The sequence below is a fragment of the Triticum urartu genome, chromosome 3, assembly GCF_003073215.2.
Source record: "Triticum urartu cultivar G1812 chromosome 3, Tu2.1, whole genome shotgun sequence".
Lineage (NCBI taxonomy): Eukaryota > Viridiplantae > Streptophyta > Magnoliopsida > Poales > Poaceae > Triticum > Triticum urartu.
In genome coordinates, this window is record NC_053024.1 from 541,646,144 (window position 1) to 541,673,263 (window position 27,120).

At 45.6% G+C, this 27,120-nt stretch overlaps 2 protein-coding genes, 1 long non-coding RNA gene and 1 pseudogene across 3 annotated transcripts; all 4 read left to right on the forward strand.

The window, feature by feature from the left end:
- The first annotated feature begins 163 nt into the window (after positions 1 to 163).
- LOC125546938 lies at positions 164 to 2,004 on the forward strand (annotated as a pseudogene).
- Positions 2,005 to 2,233: 229 nt separating this feature from the next.
- Positions 2,234 to 4,363, forward strand: LOC125544861. The gene is made up of 2 exons (XR_007299756.1): positions 2,234 to 2,593; positions 4,014 to 4,363. It is a non-coding gene; the product is annotated as an uncharacterized LOC125544861 (long non-coding RNA).
- A 16,447-nt stretch (positions 4,364 to 20,810) lies between these two features.
- LOC125548654 lies at positions 20,811 to 22,116 on the forward strand. The gene is made up of 3 exons (XM_048712217.1): positions 20,811 to 21,096; positions 21,224 to 21,393; positions 21,492 to 22,116. Exons 2-3 carry the CDS (start codon positions 21,226 to 21,228, stop codon positions 21,804 to 21,806), a joined length of 483 nt encoding a protein of 160 aa, XP_048568174.1. The 5' UTR covers positions 20,811 to 21,096; positions 21,224 to 21,225; the 3' UTR covers positions 21,807 to 22,116.
- Positions 22,117 to 25,605: 3,489 nt separating this feature from the next.
- Positions 25,606 to 26,876, forward strand: LOC125548655. The gene is made up of 3 exons (XM_048712218.1): positions 25,606 to 25,801; positions 25,932 to 26,115; positions 26,193 to 26,876. The coding sequence occupies exons 2-3, from the start codon at positions 25,948 to 25,950 to the stop codon at positions 26,544 to 26,546; spliced, it is 522 nt and encodes a 173-aa protein (XP_048568175.1). The 5' UTR covers positions 25,606 to 25,801; positions 25,932 to 25,947; the 3' UTR covers positions 26,547 to 26,876.
- The last annotated feature ends 244 nt before the right edge of the window (positions 26,877 to 27,120 follow it).

The following is a 27,120-nucleotide window of genomic DNA, read 5'->3' on the forward strand; positions in this document are numbered from 1 at the left end:
AACATGGAGGTCTAGGGTTTACAGGGTAACTGGATGCGATCTTGGCTGCTGCCGCCCTTGCCTTGGGAAACATGTCTAGGTTAGGTTGGTTCCTCCCCTTGCTGGGCCCTGGTCGCCGGCCCATGCCTTCACTTGGTTGGGCTTGGTTAGCCACCCCAGCGTCATGGCCAGGGAGAACGATCTCAAGTTATCCTCGTGGTCAACATCTGTTTTCTTTGTACTGCAATATTATGTTCATCGTATATTTAAAAGATGTTCAATGTGTATTTTGGAGGAAAAATATACACAATATTATGTTTATGTATAATATAAGAAAATATATTCATCATGTATTTAGAATAAATATTCATGTCATATTCAAAAACATGATCACTATGTTTTTGAAAACATCAATGTGCACATATAACATATTTATATAAATGAAAAAGTAGGGAAGACAATGAAGATGGAAAATTAATAAAAGGAGAGAAAATAGATAAAAATGAAAAACCGTAAGAACAAAAAACAAATAAAACCGAGCTGACGGACTTCTTCAAGGGCCAGAGTGTCGCCTTTGACGCCCAAGGGCACAACCCATATAGCGACGTCTCTGATGGCCGCATCCTTCAGGTGGAACGGGGACAAGATAGGCTGAACCACTTAGGCTGGTCATAATGGGCAAGAACATAGTCTAGTAACTTACACACTTCCCTAGACTATGTTACTACCTTCACAGTGGGTAGGAACATCTATGTAGTGTCATGCAACAATGTATTTATTAGGTTATATACTCATTGTTTCTTGGAGTGTGTGATATTCCGGTAACTTAGCTAGTTACCACAAGCACCTCTCTCTTCATTAAATATGTGACACATAAGCAAAATTGTATTGGAGTGTGTGATGTTACTCATAAGTTCCTCCCGTTTGTGACCAGCCTTACGCATACAACCCTGGCTACGATGAAGACATGTGCAGGGCTTTGATATTCCGCCTGGCAACTTTCACATAGAGTCAGTGTGGCCGGCCACTCGGTTTGCAGTTTCATCACAAGTCTGGGGATCTATACGTGGCCGACGCCCTACAGGGGACTCATGCGGGTTGGTCCTGGTGGTCGGGAAGCCACAATATTGGTTAATGCGGTCGATGATTTACCTCTCCGCTTCACCAACGGGGTTGAGGTCGACCAGGTCACCGGTCAAGTCTACTTCACTGACAGTTCTATGAACTATGACAGGACGCATCATGAGATGGTCACAAGATCAGGGGATTCAACAGGGCGTCTCATGAGGTACGACCCACATACCGGTGATGTTGCGGTGCTCCAAACACGCCTGGCGTATGCAAACAGGGTCGCTATCAGCACCGACTGTACGCATCTCATTGTTGCATCTACGGGGCCGTGCAAGCTACTAAGGCACTGGATCAAAGGGGCCAAGGCGGAGGCGGGGACGTCTGAGCCATTTGTCGATCTCCCCGGCTACCCCGATAACGTAAGGCCTGGCAAAATAGGAGGTTACTGGGTGGTGTTACATGGCGAGAAGAATGAATTGCCTTGTCATCCCAATAGTCATCTGCTCGCTGTGAGGAGGCAAATTTTCGTGTTTTGACCCTTTTCTGAAACCTATTCAAGATTTGACACTAGTTTGAAAAAAATTCGAGATCTGACCCTTTTGCTACCGCCAGAGTCCATGGCGGTAGGGTCTAACAGCGAGCGTAGGCTGTTATACCCTACCGCCATGGTCCCTGGCGGTAGCAAAAGGGTCAGATCTCGATATTTTTTCAAACTAGGATCAAATCTTGAATAGGTTTCAGAAAAGGGTCAAAACACGAAATTTAGCCCTGTGAGGATCGGAGCTGACGGCAAGATACTCGAAGAGATGAGGGGGCCCAAGCGCGTCAAACCGGCAGAAATCATGAAAATAGATAAACGGAAAACTTTACATAGGCTCTAATGACTTGTCGTACGTCGGCGTAGTTACACGCAAGTGGGGAGGCTGGAATTTTTTGTGTTTCGCAAATAAATAGAATTTCTTTATGCACATAGATTTTATAAGAGTTTTTTGTTGTTGTAATGGTTATCGATCGGTGAGTGCAGGGGGGCAACTACTATAGAATCTGAGCCTACTGTGAAAGAATAGAAAAAATGAGTTTGGACCATTGGATGGCATATTGATCGCTCAGATTCGGGTGGAGCAATCTCTGACTACAAGTTTGCAAATAGGTCCCTGCCTGAGAGTTAATTTGCTCCCATCGTCCTAATCATTCAGACCCAAACCCGATTCCCCGATGCACCGACACACGCACGATCTAAAATTCCTCCTCCTGCGGCGGCGGCGGCGGCCCAGATCCCTCAACCAAGAGCTGGGCGAGTACGACCAATGGAGGCGTGTTCCAGTGAGGAAGCACCTCAGAGCTGATCAGATCGGAGAGGAGCAGATCGGATGACTCCTGGCTGTTGTGTCGCCGCCCACCCGGTTATGCAGAGCAGATCCGAGCTCGCCGGCTACTAAGCTCCGCCCTACTTTGTGCTCGTCACTGGTCACTGCCTCCCCATCCGAGGTTCCAGGAGCGGTGGGTTCGTCGCTTCCTCCTTCACCTCGTCGGCTGCAAGCAGGTGATGCCATCTCCAGTTCTGTTTTCCTGTACTTTTCCATGTCACTGCTCATATGGGAAGATGCCATTTTATAACTTCAATTTGATGATGTATTGCTACTGTTCTTAGTGGTTTGGTAGTCTATTTTGAAAGTTCTGTTTCACCGGTAATTACTTAGATAACCAAGTTGGAAGGTTGCAGATGGGTAGATAAATCCTCGATTTTAGGACAACTCAATAAAAAATATAATTACTACCTGCGGTTGCTAAGTTTGTTGTCGCAATATGCAGCCATTGGTTGAAAACTTGATGGGACAGTAAGCTCATTTTTATTGTGAAGATGAAGATAGATTTTACCAGTTCATATAATAGATGGATTGTATTAAAATTTTCCAGTTCTAGGCACACCCTTCCGTCTCTAAATTTGATTTTTTATAAATGCAATCTTGTGGTGATATGGCTAGAATCAAGAGGAACACATAAGCTTAACATTTGCATGCTTCGGTAGCAAACTTTTCAAGAGAATAGTCAGTGTACTTAAACTCACAAATGCAAAGTATGCGCTCCTGTAAATAGGCGACAGCGACACCACTGTACCTTTGTTGTACTTTGCGAGAAAAAGTTAGATGTATGGAACATCATGTACAATCACAGCAATGCTTCCATTAGAAAAAGTACTATAGAAATCGGCAGATGTAGCATAGGCCCTGATTTTTTATGTATCAAAAGTGCAAAACCAATCTCCAGCAGTAGACCCTTTTCATAGAAACCTTGGTGGAACCCTACATATTGTCCATTCTTCTGGAGTTCATGAACACCAGGCACTGATGGGTGAAATTTGCTGGCAGTAATCATTGATGCAAAGCTTGTTGTATAACTTGCGGGACGTACCAGAAGAACAACCTTCCATATACGTTGAACAATTCTAGCTAGAAAGTTTCCAGTTCCTCTGCAGAAATTAAAATCAAGACTTTAGTAAGACAATAAAGAAATTTCAATGCTGGAATACTGCAATGCGCACCATTTCAGGACTTGCTAGTAAGCATCTGTAATTGCACTTTCTTTAGGTGATAAATGCAAGTCATACCATCAGTTTTTAACCAATTTAAATAATGACAGTGCTGGATGCCAAGATAGATTTTCTCTGTACTGAAGTGCAATTAAAAGAAAAGGCGCATATATCTTGTAGCTTTACTTCTATTTCGTTTGTTCTTTCTCCTAGGGAAAGTAATATGGCTCGTGCCCTTGTTCTAATGCGGAAGGTACCCTAATTTCTGATTTCATTCATGCCATACTATCGGACGATGTAAGTTTATTCTCTAATCGATAATGTTTCCATGAAGGCTTTAGGCGCATTGCTTATTTTCTTAGCAGATACACTGAGATTAGTTCATTTCCTCCCTCTGATTTGTCATGCTGTGTTTGTGTTGTGTACCATGAAGATAGCAATGCAGTTCATTAGCAGATACAAACTGGGATTAGCAGCACAAGAAGCTCAATGAGCAAGAAGCATTCGGTGAGCATGAAGCACAAGATGCAAAGACTGTAGCTTTTATGTGATGTACCACCAAGATAGTAATGCAGCTTTTAATGGCCGTACTTGTTGGGTTGTGATTATTTTAGTCTACTTAGTCTTGCCCGTGTTGTAACAAAAGTAATCCTCTCATGCTATGTAGCATTTGATATGTATGTATCTCTTCTGTTTGTGTCTTATATGGGATCGTCAGGTTTGAAATGTATGCTTAGGTATGCTTGAAGTGGGTGGTTAAATTTGTCATGTACTTTCTAGTCACCAATATGTCTGGATTTCTTGCATATTTACTGATGTAGCAGAAGCTACTAATTAAATCAAATCTACAAGAAGTTTCATGCCGTACATATGTGCAATTTTTTTAAAACCTAAGAGACGGATACCTGTACAGTTTTGTACAATGTCTTATTTATGACAGGCATAATTATTGATATCTGAGGGTGGTTATTGCAAAAGTCATCCTGTATATGTACCTAATAGTAGGGGTTTTTCTTAAAATGTGCATTGAGAACCCTCTGCCTCCATCTGTACCAATCATGCTGCATCCGATGGTCCAGATTTCTTTTTCTATTTTTTCACAGCAAGCTCAGATTCTATAGTAGTTGTCCCCCATTTTTCACATGACAAACTGTTCATCAATATGATGCATGCTTTGACGATGATTTTTCGTGTTGAGTGTGTTTTGAACCACAGAGAACATTTTATGTAGCCAAAACTGTATATGAGAGCATTTTATGTGCAGCAATCATCAGAATAACTAGTACTAGTCGGTCCATCCGTTCAGACTTGTGGAAAGGTGGCAGAATTTTCCGTCGACTGCCACGTTGAGCTGTGTCCCGTATTCCATAAGGCAATAACTCGGATAGAAATAAAAAGATCGGTACGTGCGTCGATCACTTCTTGGCGAGCAACACGTCGGAGTTCGGAGCGGGCGCAGCACGAACGTCACCTTGGTCGCCATCGCCAGCTTGCACTGCGGGCACGGCTTGGCCTCCATGGTGGCCGTGGCGTAGTACCGGGCGCAGCTGCACATCTTGGCAGCGGGGTACAGTACAGGGTCGTCTATGACTTCATCATGGTCTTCAACTCATAGAAGGTGAGCAACTCATCTCCGTTGAGCACTTCAATCATGGTCTTCAACCTACGCAGTACTCGCCGACGTCCCGCCGGCTCAGCGTGTTGGAATTTTGCTAGTAGGCCTTTGGCCCAAAGCCCAACTAAAATTCTGAAATTTTCTTGGCCCATTCATGCACACATGTGAGTGGAGTAAGTGAGGCTAAAGTTTAGTCCCACCCCGGAAGTTGAGAGAGAGTTGCACCTCTTTATAAGGTGAGCTCTTCTACCACTTGTATGAGCACGAAAAGAGGAGACCTACACGCGCGCTCCTCCTCCTCCTCGCTCGCCTCGCCTCGTCACGACGCGCCGCGCCGCGGGTTGCGCGATTGAGCCGGCGGTGCTGCACCCGCTGCACCGTATGTGATTCTATCCCGGCGGTGCTGCACCCGCTGCACCGTATGTGATTCTATCCTTCCTGTTCGAGATCGTGATAGAATTCATGCTTCTAGTACGTGCCCTAGACGTGATATGTTCATCTGCTATGCTAGTTCGCATGATTAGTTTAATCTCTGCTGCTGTGGTCATGATTTATCTTCTGTTTATCCGGATTAAATCTCGTAGTAATTTGCTCATATTTCTAACAATCCAAAAACCTGATTATAGGCAACTTACTTCGAGTGGTTTTGCTGCGCATCTGAAGCCGCCTGCCTTTAAGGGGGCGCAATATAAGAGGTGGCGCACGAGAGCAGTCTACTGGTTTCAGACCATGGGCTGCTATGATGCCACCAAGGGCAAGCCTGAGGGTGATCTTAATCCAGCACAGCTGGAAGCTTTTGAGAAGATCGATACCCTCTTTAAAGGCGCTCTTCTGAGTGTTCTTGATAACTCCATTGTGGATTCGTATATGTCGTTTGACAACGGCAAAGACATGTGGGCTGCGCTCGAGGCCAAGTTTGGTGCCTCGGACGCCGGCAGCGAGTTGTACGTCATGGAGCAATTCTATGACTACAAGATAACTGATGAGCGCCCTGTTGTACAGCAGGCTCATGAGATACAGTCGCTCACAAAAGAACTTGAGTACTTCAAGTGTGTGTTGCCGGACAAATTTGTTGCCGGAGGCATCATTGACAAGCTTCCACCTTCGTGGAACAATTTTGCTACTTCCCTGAAACACAAGAGACAGGAGTTTTCCGTTGCGGATCTCATTGATACTCTTGATGTTGAAGAGAAGGCGAGAGCAAAGGACACACGTGCTCGAGTTGCTGAGGGAGGTTCTAGTGCCCACATGGTACAGAAGAAGAATTCCCAGCCCAACAAGTTCAAAAACAATAAGAACAAAACTCAGGGCAAAGGCAAGTTTGATACAAAGAACAAGCCATCACATTATACCAACTTCAAGAAGAAATCTCATAAGAAGGGGAAGGGACTTTGCCATGTCTGCGGTGATCCTAATCACTGGGCTCCGAAGTGTCTTAACCGCTTTGAGGAGCGCGAACATGAGAAGAGCGGCAAGTCCGCTAATGTTGTCATCGGTGATACTGATATGAAGGAATCAGGGTACGGTATTTTTCCTACCATCCTTTCAGTATTTCAATCCCCTGATTGGTTAATTGACACCGGTGCCAATGTACATGTTTGTGCTGACGCCTCCATGTTTTCTTCTTACCAGGCAACAGGGACTTCACCCGTGCTGATGGGGAACGGGTCACATGCCATCGTTCGAGGTGTTGGTATGGTCGATCTGAAGTTTACTTCGGGGAAGACTGTGCGTCTGAAGAATGTTCATCATGTGCCGTCCATCAATAAAAATCTCGTTAGCGGTTCCCGTTTATGTCGAGATGGTTTTAAGTTGGTTTTCGAATCCAATAAAGTTGTAATTTCTAAGTGTGGACAATTTGTTGGAAAAGGCTATGAGTGCGGAGGCTTGTTCCGCCTATCTTTGTCAGATATTTGCACTAAAATTATTAATAATGTTTGCCACAATAATGAGTCTGATATTTGGCATTCACGACTCTGTCATATTAACTTTGGTTGCATGACGCGGTTAGCCAATATGAATTTAATTCCGAAAATCTCTACTGTCAAAGGCTCCAAGTGCCAAGTATGTGTGCAAGCTAAGCAACCTCGCAAGTCCCATAAGACTGCAGAGGCAAGAGACTTGGCGCCACTAGAGCTTATACATTCTGATCTTTGTGAGATGAATGGCGTGTTGACAAAAGGCGGAAAGAGATACTTCATGAAGTTGATTGATGACTCCACTAGATATTGTTATGTGTATCTTCTGAAATCAAAAGATGAGGCTTTGACTTTCTTTAAAAACTATAAAGCTGAGGTAGAGAACCAACTTGATCGAAAAATTAAACGGCTTAGGTACGATCGTGGTGGAGAGTATTTTTCCAATGAATTTGATCTGTTATGTGCGGAACATGGTATAATCCATGAGAGGACGCCTCCCTACTCACCCCAGTCAAATGGGGTAGCCGAAAGAAAGAACCGAACTCTAACTGATATGGTTAACACCATGTTAGACACTTCGGGTTTATCCAAGGAATGGTGGGGGGAGGCGCTAATGACTGCGTGTCATGTCCTAAACCGAGTTCCCACAAAGCATAAGACCATGACTCCATTTGAGGAATGGGAAAGGAAAAGGTTGAAACTCTCTTACCTACGTACTTGGGGTTGTTTGGCGAAAGTCAATATACCAATTCCCAAGAAGCGCAAGCTTGGACCAAAAACCGTGGATTGTGTTCTTCTGGGCTATGCTTTTCATAGCATCGGCTATAGATTTTTGATAATAAAATCTGAGGTATCCGACATGCATGTTGGTACGATTATGGAATCAAATGATGCAACTTTCTTTGAGGACATATTTCCTATGAAGGATATGTCGAGTTCATCAAATCAGGAGATACCTACTCCATCTAGTGAGGAATTCACTGTAATTCCTGAACCCACCATTGCGATGGAACACGTTGAGAATCCTGTTGAGGGTAACAATGGAACTCCTATGAGGAGTAAGAGACAGAGGACTGCAAAGTCTTTTGGTGATGATTTCATTGTGTACCTCGTGGATGACACACCCAGGACTATTTCAGAAGCCTATGCATCTCCTGATGCTGACTACTGGAAGGAAGCTGTACGTAGCGAGATGGATTCCATCTTAGCTAACGGTACCTGGGAGATCACTGACCGTCCTTATGGGTGCAAACCTGTAGGATGTAAGTGGGTGTTCAAGAAGAAGCTTAGACCTGATGGTACGATTGAAAAGTACAAGGCACGGCTTGTGGCCAAGGGTTATACCCAGAAAGAAGGTGAAGACTTCTTTGATACTTACTCACCCGTGGCTAGACTGACCACAATTCGGGTGCTACTATCACTGGCTGTCTCACATGGTCTTCTCGTTCATCAAATGGACGTTAAGACGGCTTTCCTCAATGGAGAGTTTAAGAAGGAAATTTACTGTTGGGTTTCGTAGTAATTTCAAAAATTTTCCTACGCACACGCAAGATCATGTGATGCATAGCAACGAGAGGGGAGAGTGCTGTCTACGTACCCACGTAGACCGACTACGGAAGCGTTGACACAACGTAGAGGAAGTAGTCGTACGTCTTCACGATCCAACCGATCAAGCACCAAAACTACGGCACCTCCGAGTTCGAGCACACGTTCAGCTCGGTGACGATCCCCGAACTCCGATCCAGCAAAGTGTCGGGGAAGAGTTCCGTCAGCACGACGGCGTGGTGACGATCTTGATGTACTACAGCAGCAGGGCTTCGCCTAAACTCCGCTACAGTATTATCGAGGACTATGGTGGCTGGGGCGCCGCACACGGCTAAGGAATAGATCACGTGGATCAACTTGTGTGTTCTAGGGTGCCTTTGCCTCAGTATATAAAGGACTAGAGGGGGGGAGGCTGGCCGGCCAAGGTGTGGCGCGCCAGGAGAGTCCTACTCCCTCTGGGAGTAGGATTCCCCCCCCAATCCTAGTTGGAATAGGATTCGCGGAGGGGGAAAAGAGAGAGAGGGGGCCGGCCACCTCTCCTAGTCCTAATAGGACTAGGGGAAGGGGGAGGCGCGTAGCCCATGTAGGGCTGCCTCTTCTCTTTTCCATTAAGGCCCATCATGGCCCATTTAGCTCCCGGGGGGTTCCGGTAACCTTCCCGGTACTCCGGTAAAATCCCGATTTCACCCGGAACACTTCCGATATCCAAACATAGGCTTCCAATATATCAATCTTTACGTCTCGACCATTTCGAGACTCCTCGTCATGTCCGTGATCACATCCGGGACTCCGAACAACCTTCGGTACATCAAAATGCATAAACTCATAATATAACTGTCATCGTAACCTTAAGCGTGCGGACCCTACGGGTTCGAGAACAATGTAGACATGACCGAGACACGTCTCCGGTCAATAACCAATAGCGGGACCTGGATGCCCATATTGGCTCCTACATATTCTACGAAGATCTTTATCGGTCAGACCGCATAACAACATACGTTGTTCCCTTTGTCATCGGTATGTTACTTGCCCGAGATTCGATCGTCGGTATCCAATACCTAGTTCAATCTCGTTACCGGCAAGTCTCTTTACTCGTTCTGTAATACATCATCCCGCAACTAACTCATTAGTTGCAATGCTTGCAAGGGCTTATGTGATGTGCATTACTGAGAGGGCCCAGAGATACCTCTCCGACAATCGGAGTGACAAAACCTAATCTCGAAATACGACAACCCAACATGTACCTTTGGAGACACCTGTAGTATTCCTTTATAATCACCCAGTTACGTTGTGACGTTTGGTAGTACCCAAAGTGTTCCTCCGGTAAACGGGAGTTGCATAATCTCATAGTTATAGGAACTTGTATAAGTCATCAAGAAAGCAATAGCAACATACTAAACGATCGGGTGCTAAGCTAATGGAATGGGTCATGTCAATCAGATCATTCAACTAATGATGTGACCTCGTTAATCAAATAAAAACTCTTTGTTCATGGTTAGGAAACATAACCATCTTTGATTAACGAGCTAGTCAAGTAGAGGCATACTAGTGACACTTTGTTTGTCTATGTATTCACACATGTATTATGTTTCCGGTTAATATAATTCTAGCATGAATAATAAACATTTATCATGATTATAAGGAAATAAATAATAACTTTATTATTGCCTCTAGGGCATATTTCCTTCAGTCTCCCACTTGCACTAGAGTCAATAATCTAGATTACACCGTAATGATTCTAACACCCATGGAGCCTTGGTGCTGATCATGTTTTGCTTGTGGTAGAGGCTTAGTCAACGGGTCTGCAACATTCAGATCCGTATGTATCTTGCAAATCTCTATGTCTCCCACCTGGACTAGATCCCGGATGGAATTGAAGCGTCTCTTGATGTGCTTGGTTCTCTTGTGAAATCTGGATTCTTTTGCCAATGCAATTGCACCAGTATTGTCACAAAAGATTTTCATTGGACCCGATGCACTAGGTATGACACCTAGATCGGATATGAACTCCTTCATCCAGACTCCTTCGTTCGCTGCTTCCGAAGCAGCTATGTACTCCGCTTCACATGTAGATCCTGCTACGACGCTTTGTTTAGAACTGCACCAACTGACAGCTCCACCGTTTAATGTAAACACGTATCCGGTTTGTGATTTAGAATCGTCCGCATCAGTGTCAAAGCTTGCATCAACGTAACCATTTACGATGAGCTCTTTGTCACCTCCATATACGAGAAACATATCCTTAGTCCTTTTCAGGTATTTCAGGATGTTCTTGACCGCTGTCCAGTGATCCACTCCTGGATTACTTTGGTACCTCCCTGCTAGACTTATAGAAAGGCACACATCAGGTCTGGTACACAACATTGCATACATGATAGATCCTATCGCTGATGCATAGGGAACATCTTTCATATTCTCTCTATCTTCTGCAGTGGTCGGGCATTGAGTCTTACTCAATTTCACACCTTGTAACACAGGCAAGAATCCTTTCTTTGCTTGATCCATTTTGAACTTCTTCAAAATTTTGTCAAGGTATGTTGTTTGTGAAAGTCCAATTAAGCGTTTTGATCTATCTCTATAGATCTTTATGCCTAATATGTAAGCAGCTTCACCGAGGTCTTTCATTGAAAAACTCTTATTCAAGTATCCCTTTATGCTATCCAGAAATTCTATATCATTTCCAATTAGTAATATGTCATCCACATATAATATCAGAAATGCTATAGAGCTCCCACTCACTTTCTTGTAAATACAGGCTTCTCCGAAAGTCTGTATAAAACCAAATGCTTTGATCACACTATCAAAGCGTTTATTCCAACTCCGAGAGGCTTGCACCAGTCCATAAATGGATCGCTGGAGCTTGCACACTTTGTTAGCTCCTTTTGGATCGACAAAACCTTCTGGTTGCATCATATACAACTCTTCTTCCAGAAATCCATTCAGGAATGCAGTTTTGACATCCATTTGCCAAATTTCATAATCATAAAATGCGGTAATTGCTAACATGATTCAGACGGACTTAAGCATCGCTACGGGTGAGAAGGTCTCATCGTAGTCAATTCCTTGAACTTGCCGAAAACCTTTCGCGACAAGTCGAGCTTTGTAGACAGTAACATTACCATCAGCGTCAGTCTTCTTCTTGAAGATCCATTTATTCTCAATTGCTTGCCGATCATCGGGCAAGTCAACCAAAGTCCATACTTTGTTCTCATACATGGATCCCATCTCAGATTTCATGGCTTCAAGCCACTTTGCGGAATCTGGGCTCACCATCGCTTCTTCATAGTTCGTAGGTTCATCATGACCTAGTAGCATGATTTCCAGAACAGGATTACCGTACCACTCTGGCGCGGATCTTACTCTGGTTGATCTAGGAGGTTCAGTAGTATCTTGATCTGAAGTTTCATGACCATCATCATTAGCTTCCTCACTTATTGGTGTAGGTGTCGCAGAAACAGTTTTCTGTGATGTACTACTTTCCAATAAAGGAGCAGGTACAGTTACCTCGTCAAGTTCTACTTTCCTCCCACTCACTTCTTTCGAGAGAAACTCCTTCTCTAGAAAGGATCCATTCTTAGCAACGAATGTCTTGCCTTCGGATCTGTGATAGAAGGTGTACCCAACAGTCTCCTTTGGGTATCCTATGAAGACACATTTTTCCGATTTGGATTCGAGCTTATCAGGTTGAAGCTTTTTCACATAAGCATCGCAGCCCCAAACTTTAAGAAACGACAACTTTGGTTTCTTGCCAAACCACAGTTCATAAGGCGTCGTCTCAACGGATTTTGATGGTGCCCTATTTAACGTGAATGCGGCCGTCTCTAAAGCATAACCCCAAAACGATAGCGGTAAATCAGTAAGAGACATCATAGATCGCACCATATCTAGTAAAGTACGATTACGACGTTCGGACACACCATTACGCTGTGGTGTTCCGGGTGGCGTGAGTTGCGAAACTATTCCACAATTTTACAAATGTACACCAAACTCGTAACTCAAATATTCTCCTCCACGATCAGATCGTAGAAACTTTATTTTCTTGTTACGATGATTTTCAACTTCACTCTGAAATTCCTTGAACTTTTCAAATGTTTCAGACTTATGTTTCATTAAGTAGATATACCCATATCTGCTTAAGTCATCTGTGAAGGTGAGAAAATAACGATATCCGCCACGAGCCTCAATATTCATCGGACCACATACATCGGTATGTATGATTTCCAACAAATCTGTTGCTCTCTCCATAGTACCGGAGAACGGTGTTTTAGTCATCTTGCCCATGAGGCACGGTTCGCAAGTACCAAGTGATTCATAATCAAGTGGTTCCAAAAGTCCATCAGTATGGAGTTTCTTCATGCGCTTTACACCGATATGACCTAAACGACAGTGCCACAAATAAGTTGCACTTTCATTATCAACTCTGCATCTTTTGGCTTCAACATTATGAATATGTGTATCACTACTATCGAGATTCATCAAAAATAGACCACTCTTCAAAGGTGCATGACCATAAAAGATATTACTCATATAAATAGAACAACCATTATTCTCTGATTTAAATGAATAACCGTCTCGCATCAAACAAGATCCAGATATAATGTTCATGCTTAACGCTGGCACCAAATAACAATTATTTAGGTCTAATATTAATCCCGAAGGTAGATGTAGAGGTAGCGTGCCGACCGCGATCATATCGACTTTGGAACCGTTTCCCACGCGCATCGTCACCTCGTCCTTTGCCAGTGCCCGCTTATTCCGTAGTCCCTGTTTTGAGTTGCAAATATTAGCAACAGAACCAGTATCAAATACCCAGGTGCTACTACGAGCTCTAGTAAGGTACACATCAATAACATGTATATCACATATACCTTTGTTCACCTTGCCATCCTTCTTATCCGCCAAATACTTGGGGCAGTTCCGCTTCCAGTGACCAGTCTGTTTGCAGTAGAAGCACTCAGTCTCATGCTTAGGGCCAGACTTGGGTTTCTTCTCCTGAGCAGCAACTTGCTTGCTGTTCTTTTTGAAGTTCCCCTTCTTCTTCCCTTTGCCCTTTTTCTTGAAACTAGTGGTCTTGTTAACCATCAACACTTGATGCTCCTTCTTGATTTCTACCTCCGCAGCTTTCAGCATTGCGAAGAGCTCGGGAATAGTCTTGTTCATCCCTTGCATATTATAGTTCATCACGAAGCTCTTGTAGCTTGGTGGCAGTGATTGGAGAATTCTGTCAATGACGCAATCATCCAGAAGATTAACTCCCAATTGAATCAAGTGATCATTATACCCAGACATTTTGAGTATATGCTCACTGACAGAACTGTTCTCCTCCATCTTGCAGCTATAGAACTTATTGGAGACTTCATATCTCTCAATCCGGGCATTTGCTTGAAATATTAACTTCAACTCCTGGAACATCTCATATGCTCCATGAGGTTTAAAACGTCGTTGAAGTCCCGATTCTAAGCCGTAAAGCATGGCACACTGAACTATCGAGTAGTCATCAGCTTTGCTCTGCCAGACGTTCATAACATCTGGTGTTGCTCCAGCAGCAGGCCTGGCATCCAGCGGTGCTTCCAGGACGTAATTCTTCTGAGCAGCAATGAGGATAATCCTCAAGTTACGGACCCAGTCCGTATAATTGCTACCATCATCTTTCAACTTTGCTTTCTCAAGGAACACATTAAAATTCAACGGAACAACAACACGAGCCATCTATCTACAATCAACATAAACAAGCAAGATACTATCAGGTACTAAGTTCATGATAAGTTTAAGTTCAATTAATCAAATTACTTAAGAACTCCCACTTAGATAGACATCCCTCTAATCTTCTAAGTGATTACGTGATCCAAATCAACTAAACCATAACCGATCATCACGTGAGATGGAGTAGTTTTCAATGGTGAACATCGTTATGTTGATCATATCTACTATATGATTCATGCTCGACCTTTCGGTCTCCGTGTTCCAAGGCCATATCTGCATATGCTAGGCTCGTCAAGTTTAACCTGAGTATTCTGCGTGTGCAAAACTGGCTTGCACCCGTTGTAGATGGACGTAGAGCTTATCACACCCGATCATCACATGGTGTCTGGGCACGACGAACTTTGGCAACGGTGCATACTCAGGGAGAACACTTCTTGATAATTTAGTGAGAGATCATCTTATAATGCTACCATCAATCAAAGCAAGATAAGATGCATAAAAGGACAAACATCTCATGCAATCAATATAAGTGATATGATATGGCCATCATCATCTTGTGCTTGTGATCTCCATCTCCGAAGCACCGTTATGATCATCATCGTCACCGGCGCGACACCTTGATCTCCATCGTAGCATCGTTGTCGTCTCGCCAATCTTATGCTTCCACGACTATCACTACCGTTTAGTAATAAAGTAAAGCATTACATCGCGATTGCATTGCATACAATAAAGCGACAACCATATGGCTCCTGCCAGTTGCCGATAACTCGGTTACAAAAAATGATCATCTCATACAATAAAATTCAGCATCATGCCTTGACCATATCACATCACAACATGCCCTGCAAAAACAAGTTAGACGTCCTCTACTTTGTTGTTGCAAGTTTTACGTGGCTGCTACGGGCTTAAGCAAGAACCAATCTCACCTACGCATCAAAACCACAACGATAGTTTGTCAAATAGACTCCGTTTTAACCTTCGCAAGGGTCGGGCGTAGCCACACTTGGTTCAACTAAAGTTGGAGAGACAGTCGCCCGCAAGCCACCTATGTGCAAAGCACGTCGGGGAAACCGGTCTCGCGTAAGCGTACGCGTAATGTTGGTCCGGGTCATCTCGTCCAACAATGCCGCTGAACCAAAGTATGACATGCTGGTAGGCAGTATGACTTATATCGCCCACAACTCACTTGTGTTCTACTCGTGCATATAACATCAACATAAATAACCTAGGCTCTGATACCACTGTTGGGTTTCGTAGTAATTTCAAAAATTTTCCTACGCACATGCAAGATCATGTGATGCATAGCAACGAGAGGGGAGAGTGCTGTCTACGTACCCACGCAGACCGACTGCGGAAGCGTTGACACAACGTAGAGGAAGTAGTCGTACGTCTTCACGATCCAACCGATCAAGCACCGAAACTACGGCACCTCCGAGTTCGAGCACATGTTCAGCTCGATGAAGATCCCCGAACTCCGATCCAGCAAAGTGTCGGGGAAGAGTTCCGTCAGCACGACGGCGTGGTGACGATCTTGATGTACTACAGCAGCAGGGCTTCGCCTAAACTCCGCTACAGTATTATCGAGGACTATGGTGGCTGGGGCGCCGCACACGGCTAAGGAATAGATCACGTGGATCAACTTGTGTATTCTAGGGTGCCTCTGCCTCAGTATATAAAGGACTAGAGGGGGGAGGCTGGCCGGCCAAAGGTGTGGCGCGCCAGGAGAGTCCTACTCCCTCTGGGAGTAGGATTCCCCCCCCCCCAATCCTAGTTGGAATAGGATTCGCGGAGGGGGAAAAGAGAGAGAGGGGGCCGGCCACCTCTCCTAGTCCTAATAGGACTAGGGGAAGGGGGAGGCGCGCAGCCCATGTAGGGCTGCCTCTTCTCTTTTCCACTAAGGCCCATCATGGCCCATTTAGCTCCCGGGGGTTCCGGTAACCTTCCCGGTACTCCGGTAAAATCCTGATTTCACCCGGAACACTTCCGATATCCAAACATAGGCTTCCAATATATCAATATTTACATCTCGACCATTTCGAGACTCCTCGTCATGTCCGTGATCACATCCGGGACTCCGAACAACCTTCGGTACACCAAAATGCATAAACTCATAATATAACTGTCATCGTAACCTTAAGCGTGCGGACCCTATGGGTTCGAGAACAATGTAGACATGACCGAGACACGTCTCCGGTCAATAACCAATAGCGGGACCTGGATGCCCATATTGGCTCCTACATATTCTACAAAGATCTTTATCGGTCAGACCGCATAACAACATACGTTGTTCCCTTTGTCATCGGTATGTTACTTGCCCGAGATTCGATCGTCGGTATCCAATACCTAGTTCAATCTCGTTACCGGCAAGTCTCTTTACTCGTTCTTTAATACATCATCCCGCAACTAACTCATTAGTTGCAATGCTTGCAAGGCTTATGTGATGTGCATTACCGAGAGGGCCCAGAGATACCTCTCCAACAATCGGAGTGACAAAACCTAATCTCGAAATACGCCAACCCAACATGTACCTTTGGAGACACCTGTAGTACTCCTTTATAATCACCCAGTTACGTTGTGACATTTGGTAGTACCCAAAGTGTTCCTCCGGTAAACGGGAGTTGCATAATCTCATAGTTATAGGAACATGTATAAGTCATGAAGAAAGCAATAGCAACATACTAAACGATCGGGTGCTAAGCTAATGGAATGGGTCATGTCAATCAGATCATTCTCTTAATGATGTGATCCCGTTAATCAAATAACAACTCATTGTTCATGGTTAGGAAACATAACCATCTTTGATTAACGAGCTAGTCAAGTAGAGGCATACTAGTGACACTTTGTTTGTCTATGTATTCACACATGTATTATGTTTCCGGTTAATACAATTCTAGCATGAATAATAAATATTTATCATGATTATAAGGAAATAAATAATAACTTTATTATTGCCTCTAGGGCATATTTCCTTCATTTACATGGATGAGCCAGATGGTTTTGTAGTACCTGTTCAAGAAGGAAAGATGTGCAAGTTATTAAAGTCTTTATATGGCCTTAAACAAGCTCCTAAGGAGTGGCATGAGAAGTTCGAAAGAACATTAACTGCTGCCGGCTTTGTAGTAAACGATGGTGATAAGTGCGTGTACTATCGCTATGGTGGGGGCGAAGGAGTTATTCTTTGTCTGTATGTCGACGACATATTGATCTTTGGAACCAAACTTGATTTAATCAAGGAGTTTAAGGATTTCTTATCTCGCTGTTTTGAGATGAAGGATCTAGAGTAGCTGATGTTATCTTAAACATCAAGCTGTTGAGAGATGAGAATGGTGGGATCACACTGCTTCAGTCTCATTATGTGGAAAAGGTCTTGAGTCGTTTTGGGTATAGCGACTGCACGCCTTCTCCAACTCCATATGATGCTAGTGTGTTGCTTCAAAAGAATCGACGGATTGCTAGAGATCAACTGAGGTATTCTCAGATTATTGGCTCGCTTATGTATTTGGCGAGTGCCACGAGGCCTGACATCTCTTTTGCTGTGAGCAAGCCGAGTCGGTTTGTGTCAAAACCAGAGATGATCATTGGCATGTGCTTGAGAGAGTTATGCGCTATTTGAAAGGCACCGCGAGCTATGGGATTCACTACACCGGGTATCCAAGGGTACTGGAGGGTTATAGTGACTCAAACTGGATATCTGATGCTGATGAGATTAAGGCCACAAGTGGTTATGTTTTTACACTTGGTGGTGGTGCTGTTTCCTGGAAGTCTTGCAAGCAGACCATCTTAACGAGGTCAACTATGGAAGCAGAATTCACAACATTAGACACTGCCACTGTTGAAGCAGAGTGGCTTCGTGAACTCTTGATGGACTTACCTATGGTTGAAAAACCAATACCCCTATCCTGATGAACTGTGATAATCAAACTGTGATCGTCAAGATAAACAGTTCTAAGGACAATATGAAGTCCTCAAGGCATGTAAAGAGGAGACTAAAATCTGTCAGAAAATTGAGGAACTCCGGAGTTATTACGTTGGATTATATCCAAACGTCGAAAAACTTGACAGATCCCTTCACAAAGGGTCTATCACGTAATGTGATAGATAATGCATCGATGGAGATGGGTTTGAGACCCACCGCATGAGTTGTCCATAGTGGTAAACCACTCTATGTGATCGGAGATCCCGTGAAGTAGAAGTGGGAGACAAGCTGTTGGTCAGCTGGGAGGAGAGTATCCCTATATTAATTATCCCACTCCGTGAAGATGCAATACTCTCCTGATCTGCATGGCAGGTTGATACTTATCTTAATGTGTTCCAAGTGGCTTATTCGGGTAAGCAGAGATGTTGTCCTGCAGAACATCTTCTGAGGAACACACCTATATGAATTTGACCGTTAACGTCGCATTCTGTGAGAATTGAGTGTTCTCTAATAAATTCATGAAAGGCCCTGGAGTATGACGTATATGCTCCACCCGCGGGGAAGCCTTGCGGCAGCCCAGTATCGGTCAAGAATTTGTGTGAAACTAATTTCACAGAAAACTTGTAGTTCAAGGCATAGTCCACTATTCAAGTTGTGATCTAGTGTAGCATAAATTTCTAAGTGAAAGTTCAACTTCATAGTCTCCACTAAGCACCGATATATAAAACAATGTTTTGGAACTAAATGATGAGATGTGCCAATAAAACTTTGTGGGGGATTGTTGGCGAGCAACACGTCGGAGTTCGGAGCGGGCGCAACACGAACGTCACCTTGGTCGCCATCGCCAGCTTGCACTGCGGGCACGGCTTGGCCTCCATGGTGGCCGTGGCGCAGTACCGGGCGCAGCTGCACATCTTGGCAGCGGGGTACAGTACATGGTCGTCTATGACTTCATCATGGTCTTCAACTCATAGAAGGTGAGCACCCCATCTTCGTTGAGCAGTTCAATCATGGTCTTCAACCTACACAGTACTCGCCGACGTCCCGCCCGGCTCAGCGTGTTGGAATTTTGCTAGTAGGCCTTTGGCTCAAAGCCCAACTAAAATTCTGAAATTCTCTTGGCCCATTCATGCACACATGTGAGTGGAGTGAGTGAGGCTAAACTTTAGTCCCACCCCGGAAGTTGAGAGAGAGTTGCACCTCTTTATAAGGTGAGCTCTTCTACCACTTGTATGAGCACGAGAAGAGAAGACCTACACGCGCGCTCCTCCTCATCACTCGCCTCGCCACGCCACGCCACGCCACGCCACGTCACGACGCGCCGCGGGTTGCGGGATTGAGCCGAGCCGAGGACAAAGCTATGCACGTTGTCTATATTTTTGCTGCATGGAAAAATTAATGAGTCATTAATTAATAATTAACGGACACGTTAATTACTGAACCGTTTCCGATTCTTTTGGATCATGACGACTCGGACGTGGGGTTTACTCCCACGACCTACCCGGCCCGCACTATATAGTCAGGCAGACGTCTACCCTAGCCGCCGCCGCTTCGTATGGTTTCTCACCACCGTTCCAGATCATTGCGCCGCCAAGCAAGTCTTCTCCATCCCTCCTTCCGGTGTGCACCGCGAGAAGGGACAGCAGGCCTCCGGAACCCCGCCTCTCGTGATCCTGTACGGGAGAGGGGCGATCAGGTTTTTGGGGAGCGCACTCGCGCGACTGCTGGCAACGACGACTTCGCGAACGACGACTTCTTCCCCGACCTCGGCAACCTCGTCCTCGACGACATGGGCGACAACGTCAACGCCGGCGGTGCTGCACCCACTACACTGTATGTGATTCTATCCTTCCCGTTCGAGATCGTGGTAGAATTCATACTTCTAGTATGTGCCCTAGACGTGATATGTTCATCTGCTATGCTAGTTCGCATGATTAGTTTAATCTCTGCTGTTGTGGTCATAATTTATCTTCTATTTATTTGGATTAAATCTCGTAGTAATTTGCTAATATTTCCAACACAGCGCTCGTCGGCGTGATGGTGCGATGAGAAAGCCCGTGTGCACGCGCACGCACGGTATATGTAGTAATTTTAAATGGCACGGCGGTTCTAAACAAATCCATGGTTCTCGTCTCCAAGTTCTGCTATATATATTCCGTCAAACAGGTTCACTGGTCCAAAATTTAACTCGCTCTTGTTGTCACCGTAGGAATTAGTTGCTGAAGTTAATCAAACACCATTCCCAGTTTGCTCGCCCAAACCAAAGATTCTCAGCAATAAATTCTTGCACAGAAGAGCTCCATCTCAATCAGCATCCAGTGAACTTGGCCAGAATTCCTATCATTAGCTTCCGGTGAATGGCTAGCTAGCTTTTGCTGCCGGTGCCATGCATGTATATATGCATGTGCGCGTGCTGAGTAGTTGATTCACATTTCGGTAGACCTGCAAAGAGGGTATAGCTCCTTGGCCGACGCAACTTCGCGGCAGTTTCCCTTTGTCATTGCCATGGGATGAGACCGTCACATGCTTGCTCGTTTACATGCCGAACCGCACCAGACTCTCCTCCTCACTGTGTGTGTGCGTGCGTGTGTGTGTGTGCTGCGGCTGCTCGACACGTAGTCGGTGTTGGGAGGCCCCACGCCGATCCAGTCGCTTTCCTTCCTTCTCTCTCTCGCTGCCCGGCCACACTTAAACAGCCCCGGCCGGCCTCCACCACCAGCGTCGTCGTTGTGCTCTGCAATTGCAGCTCGAGCCCCTTGAGGAAAGAAGCACACCAAGCGATCGAAGAACCTCGCGTGCATCCGACCAGTGAGCGACGGTGAGTCCCCTCCATCTCCGGCCACCTTGCTAATGTGCTTTTCTTCGGCCTTCCTTCCTGTTGAATGGCGACATGAAATTAGAGAAGGGGAACTAACCTAACCTACGCTGTTGCGGAGCTTGGACAGCCATGGACGCCGGCAAGACGCCTCATCCGCTGCCTCTGAGCGTGGCCCAAAAGCAGATCCGGGATGATGTCCCACTGGTCTGCGCATGGGCGCTCGTCAACGCCTTCGCCATCGCCGGCGGCCAAGCATCCCTCTACATAGCTGGCTACACCCACCTCCAGTGCATCCAGGTAACTAACTACCCCCCGTGTACTACCCCTCGGATGCTTGACATCGCGACCGATTCATCATGCGCCAAGTTGATAATTTGATATGGTGTCCTCTGCAGTCATCATCCATTCTGCCCTGCCTCTGGATCGGGATGCTGTGCTGCGCCGCAACCCAGTCGGCCGCGGCGGCGCTGGCGCTGCTGCTCCCATGCCACCGTCGCCGGGCCCGCCGTGCCCTCGCCTACCTCGCGCTCGCGGTCACCTTCCTCTTCCATGGCATGTACGCCATCCACTTCCGGATCTCCCTCGCCGCCTACCCAGGAGGATACGTCTTCGGCTGGATCTTTTACACCGTGGTCATTTGCTACATGGTGGTGCGCGACCTGACCTGCCTGTCTGACCTCCTTCGAGGTGATGGGTGGGGCAAGCAGTAGTGCAGTACGCGGTCTATTAGTTCAGCTAGCTAGCAGCAAGCTGCAAGGGAATAATTTAGGGCAGTATGCATTAATTCCGCAGTGACGATTGATGGAGTAGTGCCGTATTTGCGAATCTAGTAGCTGGCTGGTGTAGTGTTAATATCCAGATCGACTCTAGTATTTGGGCTATGCTTTGCTTGCTATATAATTAGACTGGATGGATTGTGGCTATCTTTGATGTATTCGACCTTAATTTTCTCCACATGTGATCATCAGACATGAGTTACTATATGCTTACTAGTAAATGCGCACGTGCAACACATGTTAATATTTAGGAATATATTAATTGCATGTGAATATTAGATATGTTATTATTTGTGTGTTAATCTATGATTAGTGCAATATTTGGTATGATATTAATTGCATGTTAAACATGTTTAACTCTCGTCATTGGAGCAGTCTAGCTCGTTGGATTAACTTAGTTCGATGGCCGAGATCAATTGGATCTGTCCCTTTAGGTCTTTTTATATTGGTATAGATTTAGCACCAGCTTCGGTATAATTGATGCTGCTGAAATTGCTGCTGCAGTGTATATCCATGTTGCTGCTTTGTATAATTCGACCTTTTAGTTTCACAGTTTTCCCAACCAAACAACTTTCAACTTTTCCACAGTTCTCACCTCACAACAACTTTCTCACAACTCACATAAGATTTTTCAAAATCCACAGCTCAACCAAACACACTCGAAGTCATGTTGAGGCTATAAATTCTTTTCTTATGACTAACGTGAGATCTTTATTGCTCATGTAAAGGGTTATAGTCAGCTAACAAAAGTTGCGAAATACAATCATGCATGCGGTAGTTGCTACCAATAAATGGTGCAAGCCTCGGTCCGATTGTAGTTAACCAAGACATGACTAACCCTATTCTAAATATAGTCGCAGGTGCTAACTCGATATCCATTGAATCGAAGACACACTATCTTCTAGTACAATCTGAAAAAGAAATTACCTTGGTTCCAGTCTGTGAGACAAATATCATGCATCCACATATGTTACTATCCTACTTGTGGTTAACTGATTGGGGAGCTTTTTCTTCTGAAACCCAGGACAAAACCTTTGCCTTGTTTTAATTAATTAACCCTATTCTAAACCTACTTGTGGTTAATCCTGCAACATTCTGCCTCAAGCATGACAACGACCGTCTCTGCTCACGCGGATGAAGTTGGGGCGGCGGTCCCAGTGCAGTAGCGGATGTTGCAGGATTGTTTGCACAGTTGTCGAGTGGCTGCGTCCAAGTCTTCTCCGCATCATGGACGACCCCTCGATGGTCGGGGTGGTAGTCTTTCATGGAAATATGTTCCACCCATCCACTAGTGTCAGTTCGACCTGGTGTAGAGTAGGGACTTGCGTGAAGACCGGAAGATTTGTTTTAAAGACGACAATTGAAACACCACTTTATGTTCGGGGTGAAAACCCTTGTTTTCGCCTTCATTGCTTGGACTCAGCAGCGACGAACTTGCATCGTTACCTTCTTGAAGGCATTGTCTAATTGCTAATGTGCTGGCCTTGATGGTTGATCTTGGCAACCAGGAAGAAAACCCCTGTCTCTCTCTCGAAGTAGGATTTCACCCCACTTTGTAAATAAAGTCAACATCACGTCCATATAACAAGTTTAAGTGCAACAAAATAAGATAGTCTGCTAGGGCACATGCACAAACATGCCCAAGAAATCATAAGAGAAAAAGGAAAAGGACCACCAAGTGGTCACAGAGTTAAGGGGCCTGCTGCGATGATAGTTGGCGAGCGGTGGTATGCAACACATCCATCATAAGTCCCAGACGCTTGTGGTCGCACTGCCTAGACGGGTGCCAGTGCTACAGAAATGAGGAATTCAAAGAATGAGTGACATGCATGTCTAGGGAAGGCCTTTTCAATCACCATCTTATTATGTGTCGCTCCAAGCTAACGCTACAAACAGAAGCTAGAATAGCCACCACTTCCTACCGGTCTGACTGGCTCTGGTTTGGAGATACCCAGCCAAGTCTATGGTCTCCCCGTCAGGCCCAAAGCTTCACAGAAAAAACTCCAGAGAGCTCTTGCCACCATGCACAACAAAAAAGATGTGGGTGCCCATGTCTGGAACACCACAATGGGGGCAAATCCCATTGCCCGCCCCGTGCCTCTTGATAGCCTCCGTCCCATAAGGGAGGCGATCTCTCTTGATAGCCTCCGTCCCATATGGGATGGGCACCTTCCATAGAGGAGATGTCCAGGCAATAGTCTGCCCATGGCATAGAGCATGGTATGCCAAGCCCGACAGAGAACACACCTGAAGGTGCAAGATGCCAAGAAATGGCGTCCAGAATATCCGCGAGCACCGGCGAAAGGGCAGCCCACAAGTTAGCCCGCTCTACGGTCTCCACTTGCCCAAATGACCGTCAGAACAAGATGTTCCACTAGCCATGGTGGGCAGTTGTGGAGAGGAGCACCACTGGGTCTGCACAAATGGCAAACAATCTTGGAAATCCCATACACAACTCCTTGAAGGTGCTGTTGTGAAAAAAGTCGACTTAGTCATAGGTGTAGCGGGGGTGCATTATCCGTGGGTGTTGAACAACCACACTCGCAAACTATTTGTGTTTCCTTCTTTTGATAAGGGTTAAGTTGAATTGGGATGACCAATGGAGCCTCACCTTTTATTCTCAATAAAGCTAAATAAGCCGATGAATGGGTGCGTCAAAAATCTAATCGATGATCTGTCAACAATGTAATTCGAAAGTGGATGTTGTACCCGCGGACGACCAAACAATTTAGTCAAATTATTATACTAGCTAGCTTCTCATAAAGTGGACGAACTAGGGTTATTACATGCGTATGCAGTATCCTATTAGGAATCACACTAGTTGGAACTTTTCTCAGGAAATTACTTGTATTACTTGTGTAGAGAATTACAATATCCAACAATCTCACCAGGCCAAAATTTCTATCATAAGCTGCCGTAAATGACTGACAAAGATTTTGGTTTCATCCTGTGTGAGTTATCGAAAAATTCCGTTCTTCCACGAGCAATTGAATCTCACCAACAATGAAGCTATGCCAGTTGAAGCTGACCGTGCTGCTACCCAATTAAAAAGAGCTGCCTAACTAACTAGCCTTTTATACTGCCATGTACGCATGTGCATGTGTGCCCGTGGTGAGACTGTCCACTGCAAAGATATTAAGCGTCCCACTGGCTAGCTAGCTTTCATGGTTATGTTTCATTCTCATTTTTGCACATCTGCAAAGAAACTAGGTCTCCCTCAGCATTGCCAAAGAGGGTATGGGTGCTTTATGCCTTGGTAGATGCATGTCGCTAATGTCGTTTTTGTTGATAAGGGTTTAGTTGAATCGTGTAGACCTTTGATGGAACTTCACCTCCCATTTCAACAGATTTAAACAAGTTGATGAATGGACCTAATAGATGACGGTTAACAATGTAAATCATCGTCAAAAAGGATTAACAATGTAATTCAGTCGAACAATTGTGTGCTAGCTAGCTAGCTAATCAAAATGCCGACGAGCCAACGCCAAGGAGTGGTGTAGCTGATCAAAATGCATGTGCGCGTGCTGAGTTCATTCACGTTTTTGTACACCTGCAAAGAAATGAGGCGTCCCACTCCATTGCCAAAGAGGGTATAGGGGCAACTTCGCGGTAGTTTCCTTTGTCACCGCCCTGAGATAAGATCGTCACATGTCGCCCTGTGTGTGTGTGCGCTCGCGTGTGCGTGTGCGTGTGTGTGCGTGTGTGGGTGTGTGTGTGTGTGTGTGTGTGTGTGTGTGTGTGTGTGTGTGTGTGTGTGTGTGTGTGTGTGTGTGTTGGGGCGGCCTCACGTCGCTTTTTTTGCTTCTCTCTCTCGGGCACTTAAAGACACTACCGTCGTCCTTGTGCCGTGTAATTGCAGATCGAGCCCCTTCAGAAAGAAGCACACACCAAGCAAACAAGATAGGAAGAAACTCCCGTGCATCCGATCGGTGAGTCCCCTCCATCTCCATCCACCTTGCTCATGTCATGTGTTCTTCTTCTTCCTTCCTGTTGACTGGCGACGTGAAGTTAGAGAAGGGGAACTAACCTAGGTTGTCCACTTGTCCTACTCCTACCTAGCTTGGATCTCCATTCCATGGACGGCAAGACCCCTCATCTGCTGCCTCTGAGCGCGGCCAAGAAGAAGATCCACGATGACGTCCCACCGGTCTGCACATATGCGCTCCTCAACGCCCTCGCCATCGTCTTCGGCACAGCAGTGGGCTACATAGCCGTCGACTACTTGGACGTGTCGTGCAGCCAGGTGACCACCTACCCCTCTCGCTCGCATGCTTGACAGCTTCACATTGCGCCAAGCTGATATATGGTGTTCCTCTGCAGCTCTCCTCCATTCTGCCGTGCGTTGAGCTGACGGACGCGGAGTCCGCCTGGTTAACCGCCCTCTCGATCGGGATTCTGTGCTGCGCCCCAACCCAGGCGGCCGCGGCGGCGCTGGCGCTGCTGCTCCCATGCCGCCGTCGCCGGGCCCGCCGCGCCCTCGCCTACCTCGCGCTCGCGGTCACCTTCCTCTTCCATTGCATGTACGCCGGCGCCGTCTGGACCTTCCTCGCCGCCGACCCAAGATACATCTCCGGCAAGATCTTTTTTACCATGGTCATCGTCTGCCTCATCCTGGCGTGCAACCTGACCTGCCTGTCTGACCTCCTTGGAGGTGATGGGTCGGACAAGCAGTAGTGCAGTACGCAGCCTACTAGTTCAGCTAGCAGCAAGCTGCAAGGGATCATGTTCGTGGTCGTGGATCAGCTCATGATGAGGTACTGATGAGAGCCTAGTTCTAGGGAATAATGTAGAGTATGCATTACTTCTGCTGTGACGATTGATGGACAAGTGCTGTAATTGCGAATCTAGTAGCTGGTGTGGTGCTTAATATCCAGATCGACTCTACTAGTATATGTACTCCATTTGGGGAATGCTGGCTATATAATTAGATTGGATGCATTGTGGTTATCTTTGATGCATTGGACCTTAATTTTCTGTATGTGATATGATACTCGGCCATGAGTTATATGCTTAAATTGCTCCAGCTTCGGTATAATTTGACGTTGGTGAAATTGTTGCTGCAGTGTATAATTCGACCTTTTAGTTTCACGGTTTTCTCAATCAAACAAGTTCCAACTTTTTTTAGCTAATTATCATCTTGATGAGTGAACCAACGGCTCTCGTACGGAGAGGCGATTTGGGAGGCGACCCCGATGGCGAAGGAGTGGGTGCCCCCTGCGGGGCCGCGGCGGAGGAGGTCGGCTGGACG